This window comes from Nannospalax galili, unplaced genomic scaffold, assembly GCF_000622305.1.
Source record: "Nannospalax galili isolate Female #2095 unplaced genomic scaffold, S.galili_v1.0 scaffold745, whole genome shotgun sequence".
Lineage (NCBI taxonomy): Eukaryota > Metazoa > Chordata > Mammalia > Rodentia > Spalacidae > Nannospalax > Nannospalax galili.
In genome coordinates this window covers 1,277,187-1,296,221 of record NW_008353359.1, presented here as the reverse complement: position 1 = coordinate 1,296,221, position 19,035 = coordinate 1,277,187, and the positions used below count along the sequence as shown (strand labels likewise).

Below are 19,035 nucleotides of genomic sequence, written 5' to 3'. Positions count from 1 at the left end.
AAATATATAGTCAGGATGTAAGTATCTAATGAACATAAGTAAGAAAGACATATGAGTAGCTGTATGAGGCAGGGATATAATGCTACATGAGTCTAGTTGTTCAGACAAACTACACATTCACATCTTCAGTGCTGAGGGAATTTCCACAACATAATTTATACCCAGAGAATATCATTTTTAAATTTCACAGGAGGACATCTTCCCCCTTCCAGACTTGCAATAGTCAATAGTGGAAGTTGAATGTCAGTATGTTCTCTGTCTAAATAATCCTGATCGTATTTTAATAGACATCTAGATGGGCTGTCCCAATTACACCTATCATAAAGCAAGCTAAGAAAATGTCAGGCTGGAGAGATCGCTCAGCAGTTAGGAGCACTGGCTGCTCTTGCAGAGGACTGGGGTTTGATTCTCAAGCACTCACATGGAGGCTGACAACCATCTGTAACTTCAGTTGCAAGGCATTTAATACCTTCTTCTGACATCCATGGGCACTTCATGGCATGGGTGCACTTACATACATGCAAGCAATATGCATACATATTAAATAAAAATGATAGATAAAATATTTTAAGAAACAAAAAAATGTGAGCTAGGGGGCAGACAAGAGTGATTCTAAGTAGGAATAATAATTAAGTGTATGCATTTGATTAATTGAGAATAATTTTAATAAAGCTTTTTTCCATTTTTGAAATTCTTTTTGGCTCCCTGGTAAAGCCACACTATGATATCATGTTCCTTTCACGTAATTTATGTTTTTGCATTCATCTTTTCATTCTAGATGGCGTGGCTTATTTTGTACATGTTTTATAGTATTGGCTGCAAGGCTCTGTGTGAAAGTAGGACACTGAAAGCCTAGTGCACTGCGGGCAGTGGGAGAGCCCTGCAGAACTCTAGGCACCAGTCCCTGCTGGGCAGCACCAACCTCCCCAGCTCCTGAGGGCTTGCTTTGATTTGAACTGCTGTGCTTGGGGGACAGGCAACACATGTGGAGCAGGAATTTGCAACCATATTTCCCAGGAAGCAGAGACTTTCAGATCATGTGCATCTTTATTTAACTTCTTTTTTCACTTTTTTTAGTAGTAGCTAGACTATGAGGAAGATGAGGTAGCTTTTTAGCACATATACTCTGGTAATAAATATTTTAAGTGTATCAGAGATGTTATCCAAAGCATATTATGAATACGCACATATTCTTAATACACTGACTCCAAGCTTGAAAACTCCACAGGAATATCACGTTACAGAAATAAACTGAGATTAAAACAATTTGCATGGTCAAGGCTAAGGTTGGAATTCAGGGAATGCTTAAACTGAGTCAGAAACAGGATGACACATATTTCTTATTTCAATAGCTCAAAGTTACATTTTATTAAGCACAAATGTACTCTAGTCTCCAAATTCATTGTTAGAAGGGACAGAAAAATTCCTGAAAACACCACACCTATGTTAAAGACTGAAAACTGATTGATGAGACTGATGAGATCTTCATGATTGTACCAAGGTGGGATGGTGATGATACAGAACCAAATTATCTTGGCCCATCTTTATTCCCATTAGTAGCTGCCTACATTCCCCTTTGTATCTGGCATACCTCTGACTCTATCAGGTTAAACCTCTAGAATGTGCTAACTTAACAGATCTGTAGTGTCCATCCGGCCGAAAGCGCAGAAGGTCATTGACAGCCCCTGAGCACCATAGCAGAGGCTTTCCCACTTCGCTTTACTCTTCATACCTGATGTAGAGCTGTGGTGGTTTGAATAAGAAAGTTCATCACAGGCTGAAGTATTTGAGCCCTCGGTCAGTTCGTGGTCCTGTGTGGGGAGGGTCATGGCACCTTTAGCTGCCATGGCTGTGCTGGATGAAGCGTCACCAAGACCTGGCGTTGACACTCACAACTGTCCCACTTCCAGCTTGTCTTTTTGTCTCTTGCACGAGCTTGAAGATGCGCACTCTCAGTGTTCTGCTGCATCTGGCCGCTGGGACACTCATCCCCCTGGAGTCATAAGCCTAAACAAACTCATCATTCTAGTTGCCTTGCTCATGTCCTTTTATCAAAGCAACGGAAAAGTAACTGATGCATTCTGCAATGCATTCATGAAGCAAGAACATAGATTCGTAACTTCGCTATGTGACTGTAAAAAGTTCAGCTAGCTGCTTCCACATGCAGTCTGAATCCATGCTTCTACCATTGTCCCACAGATTTGCTGCAGGACCACCCTTCATCTTGGCCTCCTTCCCTTTTTAGTGAAAGTCCTGTTTTATGTCGACATTGTCATACCATGATGTGAGATTTCCTATCAGGCATGGGTATAAACTAGTCTTATTTCTTGAAATTCTTCTGTGATAGGATGAAGCATAGTAAAAAAAAGTCAATTAATTCCCATTTTAAGCTTTTTCACAATTATTGAGAGAATTCATTTTGATATTTTTAATTTTTGATATGCTGAGAGTTAAAATACAGTAATCAATAATAATATTAGAATGCTAGCAACTTAAAAAGAAAACGTGAATTCTTCTTTGGCTGAAATTGGACACGTATATCTCCCAGGGTTCATATTAAAGAAACTTGTTGAAAAGGGAAACAGAGTCCTTTAGAACTAGGGTCTAGGGGACGTAATGATGTCACTGTAAGTGACATTCTCAAAGAGAATTGATGAATTTCTCCTTGGATCCTAATTAGCGCTTCACAAAGAGCTGTCACAGAAAATCCAGCCTGACTTGTTTGTCACTCATGACCTTGCTCTTGACATGATGCCACTTGTCAGGATATCATGTAAACAAGGATTCCTCACCAGAGGCTGAATCAGTGGGATGCTTTGCCTTCAAACTATGAGCTAATGAAATCTATTTCAATACATTAGAGTACTGGAAAATGAACTGAGAGACAAACCTGTGCATTGTGCTGTTGTTCGTGAATAGGAATTAGAACACTATTCAACATTTGGCTGTTCATTGTACGTTCATTGTGTGTGTGCACATGTATGTACTTATGTGGAGGCCAGAGGTCAACCTTAGGTTTTGTTCCTGAGGAACCATCCACTTTGTTTTGTGAGACAACATCTCTCATTGGCCAGAGTATCAAAGAACAGACTAGGCTGGCTGGCCCGTGAGTCCTGGGGGACTGCATAACTACAACTACCATGTGTTGGGATTACAAGCCTGTGCCACAGTGCTGTTTTTGTTTCTTTAAAAACATAGGTGCTAGGGATCAAATTCAGGCCCCCATTCTTGTAGTAATCACTTGTAGACTGAGCCTTCCCCACACACCCTTAAGTGTGGTTTTTATCTACATTCTAATCTCCTTCCTCAGTATCACTAAGCCTAGAGAGAAGCAGAGGTGAGAGGCGACATAGCCAGTAGGCACCATGACCACACCTTGGGAACCATGACCACACTGTGAACCATGACCACACTTGTGAACCATGACCACACCTTGTGAACCATGACCACACTTGTGAACCATGACCACACTTGTGAACCATGACATTCTAAACCATGACCACACCTTGTGAACCATGACCACACTTGTGAACCATGACCACACTTTGTGGTTATGAATCATGACCACAACTTGTGAAATATAGTTATCACTGAGTGAACAGTGGTAGAATGCTTGTTGTTATGAAACAATAAAATTGCTATCTATCCTCACATACTACAACTAGAAGAGGAAGGATGATAGAATTTCTTTTAAAGCTATTCTTAGATAAAAGAAATATTCATCATATTTATTTTTTTTAATTTTTATTGAGCTTTTGTACATTTAATATAATTCATAATCAAATGTAGAACCCCTCCCCCATGTATGACACCCCCCCATAAGAACATGGTAAGACCTATCCAGTCAAGCATTTGTACCTAAATGTCCTTCAGTGCAAATTCATACACTGGAGACTAGTCAGCCCATCTAGAGATGGTAAGTAAAGTCTACTCTCCCTCACCCAATGGTAAGAAGTCTCCAATGGCTCCCACACTAGGTCAGCTGGCCACTTATTTCCCTGGCTCTGCTGTAGGCTCTTGTTTGATCTAGTTGGCATGAGTTGAAGAGATTCCCTAAATAACATAAGCTACTGCCAGAGCTCTTGGTTATCTCCCAGACCTGGAAGATATGACCCTACTGCTGAGGACATTACATACTTCAGACACAGGACTTGGAGCAGTGAAGCAGGAACTGACCTGGAAGCCTTCTACCTGAAGTTTACCTCTTGTTCTAGGGATACTATGCAGGCTGATAAGGGAGAAATCCAGTTAATGGTCCAACACAGCCCTAAAGCCTAATAACCATAATGGCTGGCACAGTAAACTACCTCTTTTGGTGTAGTAGGGGCGCTGTTGTCTGGGGAGTAATCATTTTTATTTTTGAAAGGACCTAGAACCCTCACAGATTTCTACCCTTGTCTATTGACTGATGACTAGTCAACTGTCTCCCATCATTGTTTCCTTGCATTTGAGTACTTTCTTATTAGTGTCCCTTCCCCTAATGGACTCCTATTGAATCATTAATATGTACTCAAGATGTCTCCCATGTTTCAGCAGCTCCAGATATCTTTGCAGAGATGAGATCAGAAGTCCCATGCCACAGCCCTGGTGTCTTCATGGAAAACAATGGTTTCAGTGGTCACTTACTTAATGAATCATTTTGTACAATCATCCAACCTCTGCATATGTCAAAAATATCAACTAAGGTCAAGAGTGAGAGTCTTATCATAGGGAAGATGGGATGCCCAGGAATAAATGATATAGTTCAGATATATCTGGGCAAACAAAATGTGACAGAGCTGAGCCATCCTTATGAATGTGGCAGAGCTGAGCTGTCCTTATAAATATTTCTGCAGTTAAACACAGCCTTGGGACTATTCTTGGCTACCACCATCATTAATGGCATAACCTGCACAAAACAAATTCTGCCATCAAAACAGCTCACATTTAGGAATTCAACAATTCTGTCAGATGTCCTGGCGCACACCTTTAATACCAGTACTCCGGAGGCAGACGCAGGTGAATCTCAGTGAGGACAAGGAGAGCCTGCTTTATATAGTAAGTTCCAGGCCAGTCAGAGCTACAGGGAGACCCTGTCTCAACAACTCTTATGATAATAAGAGTATACATTGAAGACGAATGTATTATTTAATATTCAAAATAAACTTAGAGGCTAATTATTTTTCATACAAATATTGAAGATAAGGGAACTGAAACTTAACTAACACTGGAATTGAAAGATGGTTTAAATCTCTTAAGGTATTGAGATGGATTTGTGACTTATACAATGTTTATAAATATCTCTGTTAGATGTTTGGAAATTGACAATTGGTTGCAAGTCAAAGTTGATGTTAAGAGTCATATTTGTAAGGCTTGGCATGGTGGGGCACACCTTTCACACCCAGCACAGGGAGGAAGAAGTAGGAAGAGCTCTGTGAGATTGAGGACAGCCTAGTATACATAGTGATTTTCCACCAGCTAGGGCTACAGGGAGACTCTGTCTCAAACAACTAAACAAAATGAAAATTTAAAAACAAGAGTAAGAAGTTTGTAAACCATTTTACCAATCAGATATTATGTGCATCTGTGTATTAAGGTAGACTAATATGAGATTCTGTCAGCAAATCATCAATATCCCCAGAGCCCAGAGATCAACTTAGAGTATGTCTTTGAAAGCTGAGATGTACTGAAGACACCTTACAAACATACTACTAAAAATAATCAACTCTGTATACAAATCACTACAATCATTTTGTCAAAACTAATTTATGCCTCAGAAAACAAATCATTAAACATGCTTTAAATATAATCAGTGAATCAGCTGTATTAAATTAATCTATGAAATTATTTTTCTGTGATGATAGCATATTAGCAACTATTTATGTCAGATCAAAACACTACTTTAGGTAATAGGTTCAATTCAGTTTTTAAAAGTATTGCTGGTCCTTACCTGCTGGTTTACAGGGAAATTTCTGTTGATCTTTTTAATCTGCAACAATAAATCATCAATTTAGTCAGTCAGTGAGAATCACAAAAATAAGGCAACAAAAGCCCCACATTGTTTTATGAGGATATAGTTTCTGAGAGTTACTGTATACTACAAATCTTCCCCAACATACTGAACCTAGTGCATGCCACACATCAGGGATAACAGGGTGCATTTGACATGTTAATACTTGAAAAGAATTATAAGTATTTTTTCATCTATGAGAAATCAATAATGCTTCCACACAGTGTTCAATGAGTATACATCCAGAATGTAAAGACTGAGCTCGTGCTAATTTTGTACTATGAAATTCTATGACATCCAATTTGTTTTAGTAATTAAGGGATTGGGGAGACAGGATGGCCAATAATTAAAGGATAAAATCCATATTTAGAAATATTATCTTTCAGAATCCAAAGTGTATAACATGTACTTTAAGATAATTTAATGAATTATAGTGCATAAGTATTTTAAGTAAGTCCTTAGAGGAAGCATTTCCCATTCATGAAATAACGGAAGCAAATTAGAAAACCCAAATGAAATCAGTACACACTTGGGCATGTAACCTTACATGGCAAAAGTGCAGTGAGTGCTTGCTAATTAAGCCACTCATGATTTTGCAAACAGAATTCTGAAGAAACTTCCACAACATAAACGATATGAAACAAGCTTAGATCTGACTAAATATACACTATTTTCATGATAATTATTTTTTTGATGAGTTTTTAGCTTTATGTTTTCCTTTTGTTCTCCCGATAAATGAATAGACAACTAGATGGATATAGACACAGTATTAGAAAAATCCATCAGACTGTCCTCCAGTAGTGGAGATGGACTTTCTAGATATTTGCCAATTCAAATGTGAAAATAAAATAAAAAATTAAATAAATATAGTTTGAGCAAGGTTACATAGAGAAACCCTATCTTTAATTGGCTGTTATAATATTTTCCACCTGGTCCCCCATGCCCATTCTTACACACACCCCATTGAGGAATTCACCAAGATCCAAAAAGTTCCTACATCCTTTATCCACAGTTAAGACAATTTTGAAATGTGGCCAGAGGAATTGATTAAACAATTATTCATGAAGGAATCAAAAATCATATTGAATAGCTGTACAAGTGTAATTTTTGCTAGTCCTTCATTATAGCTAATTAAGGTAATTGACTAACATTTTATGTGGACCATTGGAAATGAATTATCAAGATTTATAACTTTACAGGTTAAATCTGAAAAATAGTCTGAGTTAAGTGTTTTTTATTTTTATTTTTTGGTCTTTTTGAGGCAGGGTCTCCCTGTAGCCCCAGCTGTCCTGGAACTCACTATGTAGACCTGGTTGGCCTTGAACTCACAGAGATCCACCTGCCTTTGCCTCCCAAGTGCTGGGATTAAAAGCATGCACCACCATGCCCAGCTGAGTAACTTTTTTTGAAACTCGAGTGTTGACAAAGTAGACAGGCATCCCAGACAGAAATCAGGGTTTGTTCAGCTCCTGTTGATCACAGGAAGCTTGTTCTGTGTTGGTGCCTCAGGTAAATTAAAGAGGAAGGCACTTTCAGAAGTATTACACATTCATATAAACATAGCCACAAACAGCCCCCTTCCACATTTCTCTCACATGCAACATACTATGTTTTTATATTGCCAGCTATGTTGAGAAATAAAAAGACATCTACTGAGATTTGACTTCTCTATTCATGATAAAACCATTCAGCACAGTAGGAATACAGGGGATTTTATTAAGTCTAATGAAAGTAATATATGGAAAAGCCACAAGCAACTTTCTAATCAATGGTGAAAGGAAGAAACTTTTACCTACAATCTACAGAGGATGTCAAAACATGATTCCACTGATAGATCAAAGCAAATAAGATAGTCACCTAGCAAGAATAATGAAAAAATTGTAATATAGAAATTATCAAATATTGTTGAAAGAATTTAAGCAGATATAAACAAATGGGAAATCATTCTACAATCACTGATTTTTAGGGCTTCCTATTTCAGGGTTTCAGTATCTCCCAAATAAATACACAAATTCAATGAAACCTCTACAACTATCCCAATTAGGATATACTATTTTATTTTTGATGAAATAGCAAAACCCTAACTTGAGCTGGGATTTTTTTCTTGAAAGTATAGCATTTCCTTGGGAAAAGCCCTGAATTTGGTTCTAGGTAGCAGGACAAAAGATAAATTCCTAGAATTTGTAGGACATCTGAAGGGACTCCAATGAGACGAGAAAAATCAAAGGAGAATCAGAAAGTCAGAGGAGTCACAGATTTTGATTTCAAATTTACTACAAAGCAGTAACAAAACAATCAATACCATTTGATATGGGCCTATTGAGAAAGGCATAGCAATGTAGGATACAGTACAATATAGCTCAGAAACATTTGGTAAAAATATTCTTAGCAAATGTACTGTCTGTCTAGTTATCTGGAATATATGTATTTATTATATAAAACAGAAAATAAACAGCTGACAGATCATTTTCCTAAAACACAAATATCCTATCTTACACAGTCCTTAGGCTTCTTACTATATAAGAAAATATGACTGTAACAAGGGACTAGGTCCTTCAGTGTGCTCTGTGCCTGATTTCTCTACATGTGCCTAAACTCTGGCTACACTAAGCTTGCTGTGACCAAACAGGCTCTATACTTTCTTATATGTGTGTGTGTTTATATATATATATATGTATGGAATTGGGACAATTTCCTTTATATGCAAAATTAGATCAAAGAGAATTCAAGTCCTAAGTATAAATCCTTAAAATATTAAATTCCTCTAGAATGCTTAAAAATGAAGTCCTAAAAGAAAATGAGAAAAAAATAGAATAACATCTTGGGAGGCAGAGGCGGGCAGATCTCTGTGAGTTCAAGGCCAGTTTGATCTACATAGCGAGTTCCAGGATAGCTGGGGTTACAAGGAGACCCTGTCTCAAAAAGATGAAAAAAAAAAAAAAAAAGAATAACATGAAATTACTGATAAATTCAAAAATTGTTAAAGCTATTAATCCATCCAAGTAAGAACATTTGCACACTGCAATTCCAGCACAGTAAAACAGCTACAAACCATGAGGAGATGATTTCATGATTAGAGTGCTAACAGTCCTCTATTTCAAAGAAAGAAGATAAGACTAAAAGAGAATGCCTGGAAGAAAATAATGCCCTGATAACAGTGTCAGGTGTGGACTCCATCTGGTGAAGTGGGCCTTAAACCCAATTAGAAGGTGGTTATAAAGTCTATGCCACTATTATACCAGTTGGCATATTTTCAAATTTACTATTTTATTTCAAAGAGTTCACAGTTTAGTAAGGTTGATGATTGCCTTACTCTGTCAGTAATATGGATAGAATCTTTTAGTACTATAGACCTTAGCAGTAGAGATGAAACTTTGGGGTCAAACCAGTTTGATTTTTCACTGTTCTGTGATTCATGTATGAGGTGTCTTCAGCAATAGGGTCTTCAATGGCAATAGTCAGTATTAGTTGAGTATCTGATCTATTGGCTCATTCTGGTCAACAGTCCCAAATCAAGAATTCCTGATCTTGGGCCTTGGGCTTTCCATTTGCTAGCCTGTAGTGAGTATCATGGCCACTGAACCCCTGTTTTAGGATAACCACATTTACCTGTGATTAGACAGGTCACCAGTCATAGGGGTGATCTGAAAGCATATTAAGCTGACTCATAATTAATTAATGTTAAACACATAGGGTAGTGTGTCTCCTATCTCTTACCAGAGAGGGTTCTTACAGCAGATGGTGATTAATACAGAGACCTACAACTGGTCAAAGTAAAGAGAACAAGAGGCTGCAGAGGGCTCAGCCCTAAATGAGAGATATCACACCCTCTCCTCCCAACTGTGGGAGATCATTGTGGGAATGGGAACAGAAAGATTTTAGGAGTCAGAGATGGTAGATGAAGGTGAGGAAACTGTGTGTCTGGACACCACAGGGTAGTTTCTTGTGTATGTAAACTCACAGTTTTTATGACAGCATACATGAAACCAGTGTAACCCAAACCAGACAGGGGCCCAGAATGGATGGGGGATGTACTCAGGAAGCCCCAGGCATATCTGAGGAATGATTGGCAATTGCTAGATGCTGGGAGAGGGAGAGAAGGTTTTCCTTATTGGTTTGCAGCCTAGTACCTTGATCAGACTACCAGCGATAGACCCGCACCCAAGAGTACTTGGAAATCACAGACTAGATTTGATAAGCCTTAAAAAAGCTAATAATAATACAGGATATGAATTCTGGGGGTAGTTGGGTGGAGATGGAGAGTCTGAATATGATATAAATATATGATATTCTTAATAAAAATAGTAAAAAATTAAGACGTGTGTGCATATGATGTTCATTTTAGAATAGGTTCTAGAAATAATTTCCAGCTTTGCTAATTCTTACCCTCAATTCACTTTCTTCATTGTCAGATGTATTTTAGAAATAGCAGAATTGGGTCCTGCTATAGGCTAACCAAAAGCAAGAGATATTTCAATACAAAAAGTAATTTATACCTATTTAAAATAAATATGAAACAGTGGCCTACAAAAAGCCTTGATAAAGTTTCAGTTAGAGATACACTATAAATAGATTAGAATCCTTTCCACAGAGTAAGTTCTTAAAAGCAGTTCCTCCCATGTGGATGTATAGCTGTAGGATTGCACAACCTTATCCATGGAACTGTACAGCCGAACTTAGCACCCCAGCAAGAGGCACCACATAAACAAAACACAACAGGACAGTCATTCAAAGGAACAGCCATAAACAATGTGTGTAAAATAGCTTTACCATATATGGCCAGAGATGACAGGTTAAAACCATAGTTTGATCTCAGAGAAATATGTGCCTAAGCCTGAGAAATATTCTAATACTCAAATACTGAACTAAGCATATTATAAACTCAACATCCTTCACTTTGCGAGAAGTCTATAGTTTTAAAGAATATAGAGTTATTGGTGTCTTCCTGTTTATTAGGTACTAAAAATATCTAAGTAACTTATATACTAAAAGAATTTAATATACTAAGAAGCAATCAGCATGATTTTTTTATTCTCAAACCAAAAATACATGAATCCCTGAACTATTAGTCACATGTTTGAGTACTGCATGTGTTTAAGATAAACCATTCACAAATTGTACACAAACAGCAAAACATACGTTACTCCATTAATGTGGGTGATTTCAGAATATAATTGCTATATGTGAACATGCTTATGACTAAATATTTATTGAACTCTAAATGAGTGAACAAAATACCCATGTTAACGTATATCAGTATGTGTTCTCACAGTACAATTAACACATTATCATTATTGTCATGTCATTTTTCTTTCCATCAATAATACTAGTAAAATTAAAATTACAATGATGTATACATTTAAAAGTATTTTACTATGAGTTTGGGAGCAAGTCTGGAATAGGTAGATCTCCCTGAGAATGAGACCAGCCTGGTCTAGTGAGTTCTAGGTAAGCTGTGGCTACAGGAAGAACCGGCCTCAAAAAACAAAAACAAAATAGAACAAAATAAATTTTTTTTTCTTAAACCGAGGTGTGTGCTTTATTTTCTAGAAAATAATATGTCTGGGAAGTACATATAGACATATTCTTTCAGAAAGTGGAATTTGCATCAAGTTGTTAATACAAAGGGAAAATGAAATACTCCATAAAATAAAAAACGTTAAAAATTAACAAATGGAATGATAAATTAATCATTTTTGGGTCTGACAACTACTGCAAATAGAATGTGCTGCATATCACATGGATGTTAAATAATGGATAAGATTTTTTCATTTTTTTCTTTATGTTCTTTCACATTAGTGATTTTTCTTATTGGAATTATAGGAAGTAATGAATTCATACTTCCTATAAAGAAACCCCATTTTTATATTTGTATTTTTAACTTTAAAACTCCATTATATATATCTTTCAGTGTTATTAAAATTTAAGCTACACTCAATAGGTACTATTTCACTGTAACACTTCTGAGGAAATATGAAATTAAAAATAGCCTTAAGGCTGAAAATATGGCTCAGCAGTTAAGAGTACTGAGTACTCTTGCAGAGGACTTGGCTCTAGTTCCCAGCACCCATGTGGTGGCTAACAACCATCAGTAACACCAGACTCAGAGGAGTTTGTGCCCTCTTCTGGCCTCCACAGGCATTGCACACATGTGCAGGCAAAACATTAATATGTGTAAAATTTTAAAAAGCAATATATATGTGTGTGTGTGTGTGTGTGTGTGTGTGTGTGTGTGTGCTTTGGGAGCTATTTTACATTCAAATCATAATGGATACATTGTTTTTCAACTGAAGGCCAACAGTTTACTGATAATCTTATGTGTTTAAAATGTATAGTGATTTCACTAGCCTTTTAATCCTGAAACTATGCACAGAAGTCATTTTTTGATGCATAGACTTTGTGTTCTTCAGGTTGATAAGATGACCTTGATAAACAAAGAGAATTTACTTGTGGCAATCACTTTTGAGTCTAATATATAGACTCAAAGTTTCCTGATAATGAATGCTATTAGTGGGGGACACTTCCTGGTATGATATCCATTCTACAGCTGCTGATAATCCTCTAATTTTCCCATGTAAGAGCATGAATAAAAGATGATATTTGTTTTGTGAGCTCATAATTCAGCTCACAGTTTTTACCCATTTCTTTGGTTATTTTGTAAGTATTCCTATTAATATTTATGGGCATGTCTTGCCATTCTTAAAACAAAACATCCCAAGTAACAATAAAAATGCCTCAAGATTGTTAAGTATTACATCTGTGTGAACTTTCTGAAATATTAATTTTCTTATTTTGGGCAGTTTTCCAGTTGCATCTGTTACAGTCATTGGCCTCATTAGTACACACACATGCACATGCACACGCACACACACACACACACACACACATACACGCACACTCACGCAGACACACACACTCTTCCAGTGGTGAATCAAGAGCCTGAATAGTACACACACATGCACATGCACACGCACACACACACACACACACACACACACACTCACGCAGACACACACACTCTTCCAGTGGTGAATCAAGAGCCTGGAAGGAGATAAGTAACCAGAAATATGCATGTTAAAGCAAACCTCTTTCTTGATTTCACCAAACATCAAAAATGCAGCTATTCTAGAGAACAGAGGGATCTTAATCTCAAAGTTTATTTGCATAGTTGCCAAAATTGCAACAAAAAATTCTAAATGTTTAGGATAATAATGCCACACAAAGTACAATAAAATAACTGAAAGCATGAAAGTGACCTCAGGTATAGTATGTATCTGCACAGTGCTATTATGGGCATTAGGACACAACAAAAAAATTACCTGTCAGTATTGCCATAGTCTTAGATGAGGACAATGGTTCTACCATTGCTGAGTTATGCAGCAACACCCGAAAACACAGCAATTCTCCATAACAACTTGGGATTGGCCCTCATGTGGCAATGCATGTGGCCACCCTGACTCCCTACTCATGTGGCCTTAGCTTTGAATCTCTGTTTCAGAATGAAAAGGGATGTCAAACAACAACTGTCAAATCAAAAGGCCATTTTCCTAAATCCTAACTGATCTTGTATGTCTACATGGCATCAGTCATTTATGTCTTCTCTTTAATGCCAAGTCTGGCATGAGGTGAGAATCCAAATGGACTCTAAGCAGCAATAATGAACATTTAGAGGCAGATATATTTCTTGAATACTATTTTCTTAAATGTAGAATAAGTGGTTGTGTCGCATATGTGAAAAATGCGTTGAGAAACACTGTTTAAAATGAAGTTAAGTTAAAAAAGAAGAGGAAGTGAGGCAAAGTGGCATCCAAATAATTAACAATAAATAATTACCATGTTTTTAATTAGTTAATTTTTATTTTATATATGTGTCATTGCCTGCACGGATGTAACTGACCTATATGAATGCAATGCCCATGGAGGCCAGAAGAAGGTGTGGGATAGCCTATAGGTGGTTCTTAGTAATCATGCAGGTTCAGGGAACTGAACCGGGTTTTTCGTAAGAGCAGTCAGTGCTTTTAACCACTGAGCCATCTCTCTAGCTCCATCATTATGTTGATTTAAACAATCTACACAAGGTGGTGAGATGTTCATATCTCTGTGCTGGCCTCAGCTGTTCCATGAAGCAGCTACTGCTCCCAGGCTATCACTATAACACTTCATTTCCAAGTCAAGGTAGTTCAACAGTTGGTCAGTTTGTTTGGTCTTCCTTCTCATTCTTGGTCTCTAACTGGAGAAAATATTTCATGGGGACTGGTTGCTCCACATCATGCTGAATAGGACTTGTGTCAGGTTGTTGGTCTGTTGAGGTTCATATCTGTTACTGTGGCCACACTATGATTCATGTAGACCCAGGAATTAGGAAAATGGACAGGTCCAGTGTGTTGAGTGAGGCTTCTGTGCAGTGCCTGTGACTTTGAGAAAGTGACCTAGAACTGGACAAGTATGGAACAGAAAGAGAGGCAAAGAGACTCAGGCAGGCCAATTGATCAAGGTGCAATCACTATGTGCAGTACATCTACCCATTAAATTGTGGCATTAACATTTACCCATTTCACATCAAAGCAAGTGCTTGTTTGTAGAAATAAACATTGGTTAATAATTTCCAATATAAAAACTTGCTTAATAAAAACAGAACTTTAACTTCTGGTGTTAGCTTTCCTAGTAATATACTCAGCCCTTTGAATGAAACATTTTTGGGCATAGTTCGCTAAAATAAAAAAATAAAAAAAATGATTACCACAAATTTGGATATGATGGACTGAAATCACTCTTTCTTGTATTCTCACTTAAGGGACTGTCTCTGCAGTTATTTAATCTCACTTTCTATTACCCATGTTTAGCTGACACCTACATGTCTGGCAGCCACATCTTGGTGTAAAGGAAAAACGATGCCAAGAACAACACGCTAGCTAAAAGGCACATCAAGGACTCATCACGTCAGTGGCTATAAAAAGGAAGAAAAGTTCTGCTTAAGTGACAGCCATGCCTGTCCGCACCTCACTCTGCAACCTCTGCTCACAAACTTTCATTTATTTTCAGGAACTCTCCTTTCTGAGAGGCTTTGTCCTGCCATGACTTCCAATTCACCTACAAGCTTTGTTTCCTCTTTCAGTATGGCACACAGAAAAAAAGACCTGCTTTCTCTCTGTTGTATTTTGAAAACCAGTACCTTTTTAGAGATAATATTTAACTTTTTAAACTTGTGTTTGTCACTTAATATAGTAGAACTGTTCAATGGAAAAAAATGTGGTGTTCAACCAGCTAGTTAAGTGTGAAAATACAGAGGAAAAGAGGAAAGAGATACTGAGTAAACTCAAATATCAAATAGCTAAAGACTCTCCCCTCCCTCCCTCCTTTTCTCTCTCCTACAGCCTTTCTCTAGCCACCCTAGAGAAGGATTAACACATTTTCAGAATTAAGCTATGTGGTAGATATTGGTGGATTTTTCAACACTGTCACAATCTCTTCTCAGTCCCATCACCACAGGTGCCCAGAGACTGAATATGGTCATCTTTCCTCAGCCATCAAGGGTTGCCATGGAATTGTGTTTGGGAGATTGTGAAGGAAGCTTCTGGAAAATCTTCTCTTCCCTAGATGAATGGGCACATATGTGCTTGACTTCATCATCCTTCCTCTTTTTCTTTCGTCTCCTGGGCAATGAAATCCTGGTTTGAATTTGTTTGATTTACTGCTGTGTGGTAGCAAAGATGAGACAAGACAGTGCCCTAAGGATGGTTGAGGGAAGTAATCCAGGAAGACCCAGAACCAGCTCTCCTTATCTCATCCCGGAATCACTGAGATATTCAGACGCTTTTCCAGGTAGGGGGAAGAAAACCTATTTTCTCAATTAGCACATAATGTTTATCTTGTTGTAAAGACAGATCACATCAGATACTCATATCAGAAATGTGCGCTTGTGTGCTCACCTGTGCATGTGCACACACACTTCGTATATTTCAAAGTAACACATTTTTGTTCTAATAAATCCTATTTTCTCAATTAGCACATAATGTTTATCTTGTTGTAAAGACAGATCATATCAGATACTCATATCAGAAATGTGCGCTTGTGTGCTCACGTGTGCATGTGCACACACACTTCGTATATTTCAAAGTAACACATTTTTTTTCTAATAAACGGCATGTATAAGGCACATATGTATGAACGTAGAATAAGAAAGTTGACCCCTTTACCTTTTGTCATTGTGGTTTCCTAATGATGTCAGACTGATTCTTTCTGAACTGTTCCATCAGGATAACAGTTTCTCTCACAAAAGAAAGAACTTGGACTCAGATATGAGCTGTTCAAAGGTTTAAATATTCATGCAATATGATTATTTTAATCCATTTGTCCACTTTCATTAAGATTCTGTTACTGAAAGAACGGATTTCTGAATACCATGTGACTGATCTGTAAGCAAAGATGTGCAAGTTCATCAAAAATCATGTTGCCACTTATTGGCTTATGAAAGAAATGGTTTAATTTAGAGAGTAAGTAGAGGGATGGATACTTACAAAAGTTCTGGTACTAAAGGATTTGTTTAAATGCAATCATTCACAGGGGCTTAACATTACTTACGACCTATGTATACGAATGGAGTTCAAGTTCACATAACTATTATAATATAGAAAAGTTGTAATTTTAACCAAATTTAATTATATGCTTTCTACAATGCAAAAATATTCTGAAAAACAGAGTGTTCTCTTTGATGGGCATAGAATGCTTTAAAGTTACATTCCTTTCAGTCTTAAGTTTCTCATAGCAGTGGTTGTTAATATGGCTTCCCACTGTAAATCACAGCTCAGACCTTGACTGCCCTACCTTGTGACAAATGGTTGTCCATGTGAGTAGGTAATATTACATTGCTTAAATATCACACTCACTATGAAGACATTGTAAGAGACCAGTCTATATAGAATTGTGGAGTTGGTCTTTTCCAAAATACAACCTATTCATAATGTTTTATATTCTATTTATAACACCATTTCCTCCTATCCCAAAATAAAATGACTTGTTACCAGTCTCAAAGTGTTACTTATTTGAGGGAGCATCTAGATCTGCTAGGTGATGGACAGCACCCTCTAACAAGGTTTTAGTTACAATTACCGCACCATTTATTTCCTCTCTACAGACAGTCAATTACAACTAATCTAGCAATGTACTATTGCTAAATGAAATTTACATGTTATTTGCATTTTTGAGGATTTTACCAGTATCTCTCTTTTTCCAGATCTCCCTCAGAGACTCCACTTCATTAAGACCCCTAAGCTCTTCTTGTTTAGTATAATTTCTCAAAATGCATTTGTTTGTAAAGAAACTTCCAGATATGATGAGTTACAAGTTCCAGTATTTCCAAAATGCTCTTCAGTTAAGACCAGTCTGGTATTTTCTCATACTGACAATAGGATTGAAGATTTTGAAAGATGTTCATGGAGGCAATTGCCCTTGCTACCATATTGTATCAAGAGAACATACTGTCAGCTCTCCTTTTCTGGAGATACCTTGCTCACCTCCTTAAGTAAGTTTAACTACTGAAAACTCCTGCAGTTTCATCACTCCAACCTGTATGTTGTCAAAGATCTCAATATACACTAAGAAACATTTTTAATACTTGTGTATGTTTATTAGGTATACTAACACCTAAAGTTATGTTTTACTTTCAACATTCTTTTCTAAGATGCAAGACAAATATTAGCTGCTGATAATGTGTACTGGATTACTGAAGTGTAACAGAACAGCTTATGAACTATGACACTTGACACTTGTGTAAAATATTTTATTTAAATCTCATTTTGGCCTAGTTGATTAGACAAGAACCATGAGACCTCAGCTACTGAGAAGTAAAGAAACTAAAAGATGAGGAGAGGATGCTAGAAGTTGGAAATGAAAATCTAGGTAGAAGAAGACCATGTACACCTCTGGGGAGGTGGAGGTAAGAGCCTGGAAGCCTGATCACACCTGGGAAGCCATTCCTGGTCTTCCCTAACTGGATGGAGGGTCATTGCTATGTACCATGCCATTAATGTGGGATTTGCATAACAATTTGTCTTGCAATTACCGATCTGCATGGAATCAATGGCACATTTAGGAACTGATTTGTTCATATTTGTTTCCTTATCTAGTGTATACAATTCCCTAGCATATGGTAGATGAACAATACAATGCTAAATAAAGAAAAGAAAAGAAATTATAAAATTTGTAGGTAAATGGATGGAATGGGAAACAATCATCGTGAGTGAGGTAACCTAGACTCAAAACACAAATGTCACATATTCTGTCTCACAGCTGGATGCGAGCTTTGAAATCTTAGATACGCTTGTTTCTTTTTTTTTTTTTAAACAAACAACAGAATTCACAACTTTTTAATTGTATAGCATTACAAGTAGTAGGAAGAAATCTGGCCCATGCCATTCCATTCCATTGGAGGAGATGAACCACTTTGTCCAATGTGTCCATGCTCTATACACTCCCTCCCTATTAGTACCTAGCATCCATGGCAGTTATCAGACTGACTCATTGTGTCACAGTACTTGTGTTCAGATAACCTTATTTTACTTAACCATGGCCCCACAGTATAAAATTTTCTTACAGTACCTTTGTTATGATTGTTCTGCTTTATTAATTGTATCTAATTCATAAATTAATCTTATAAGTCTTTATATATAAGATTAAACAGTTTGTATATAGGATTCAGTACTGTACACTATTTCAGACATCCACTGGGGGTCTTAGAATGCATCCCCTGTAGATGAGGGGCCGTTACCGTACACAAAAACTATAAATCAATATTCTAAAATAAGAAACCAATTTTTTTTCCTTCCATGCTGTAGCAATTTTTTTTTATTTTTTTAATTAAAAGAAGCATTTAATTAAAACAGCATTAACCTATTCAATAACATTTTTCTGAGCTAGGGTACATCTCTTTCAAAATTGGCTGTACATTTCTAGGTTTACAGATGAATTATTACACTTATATAATCTTTTACTCATTATTAACTCTACAAGACATAAAATTAAATGAGGTTCCAACGTTTAAAAAAGAT

General features: G+C 37.0%; 1 protein-coding gene across 2 annotated transcripts in view; it reads right to left on the bottom strand.

The window, feature by feature from the left end:
* Sntg1 (syntrophin gamma 1) overlaps positions 1 to 19,035 on the bottom strand; it is a 910,195-nt gene that overhangs the window by 202,953 nt on the left and 688,207 nt on the right. For both annotated transcript variants that reach the window (XM_008850594.1, XM_008850595.1), the window contains exon 13: positions 5,930 to 5,968. In XM_008850594.1, the coding sequence (XP_008848816.1) occupies positions 5,930 to 5,968 (39 nt within the window). The remainder of the gene's footprint in view (positions 1 to 5,929; positions 5,969 to 19,035) is intronic.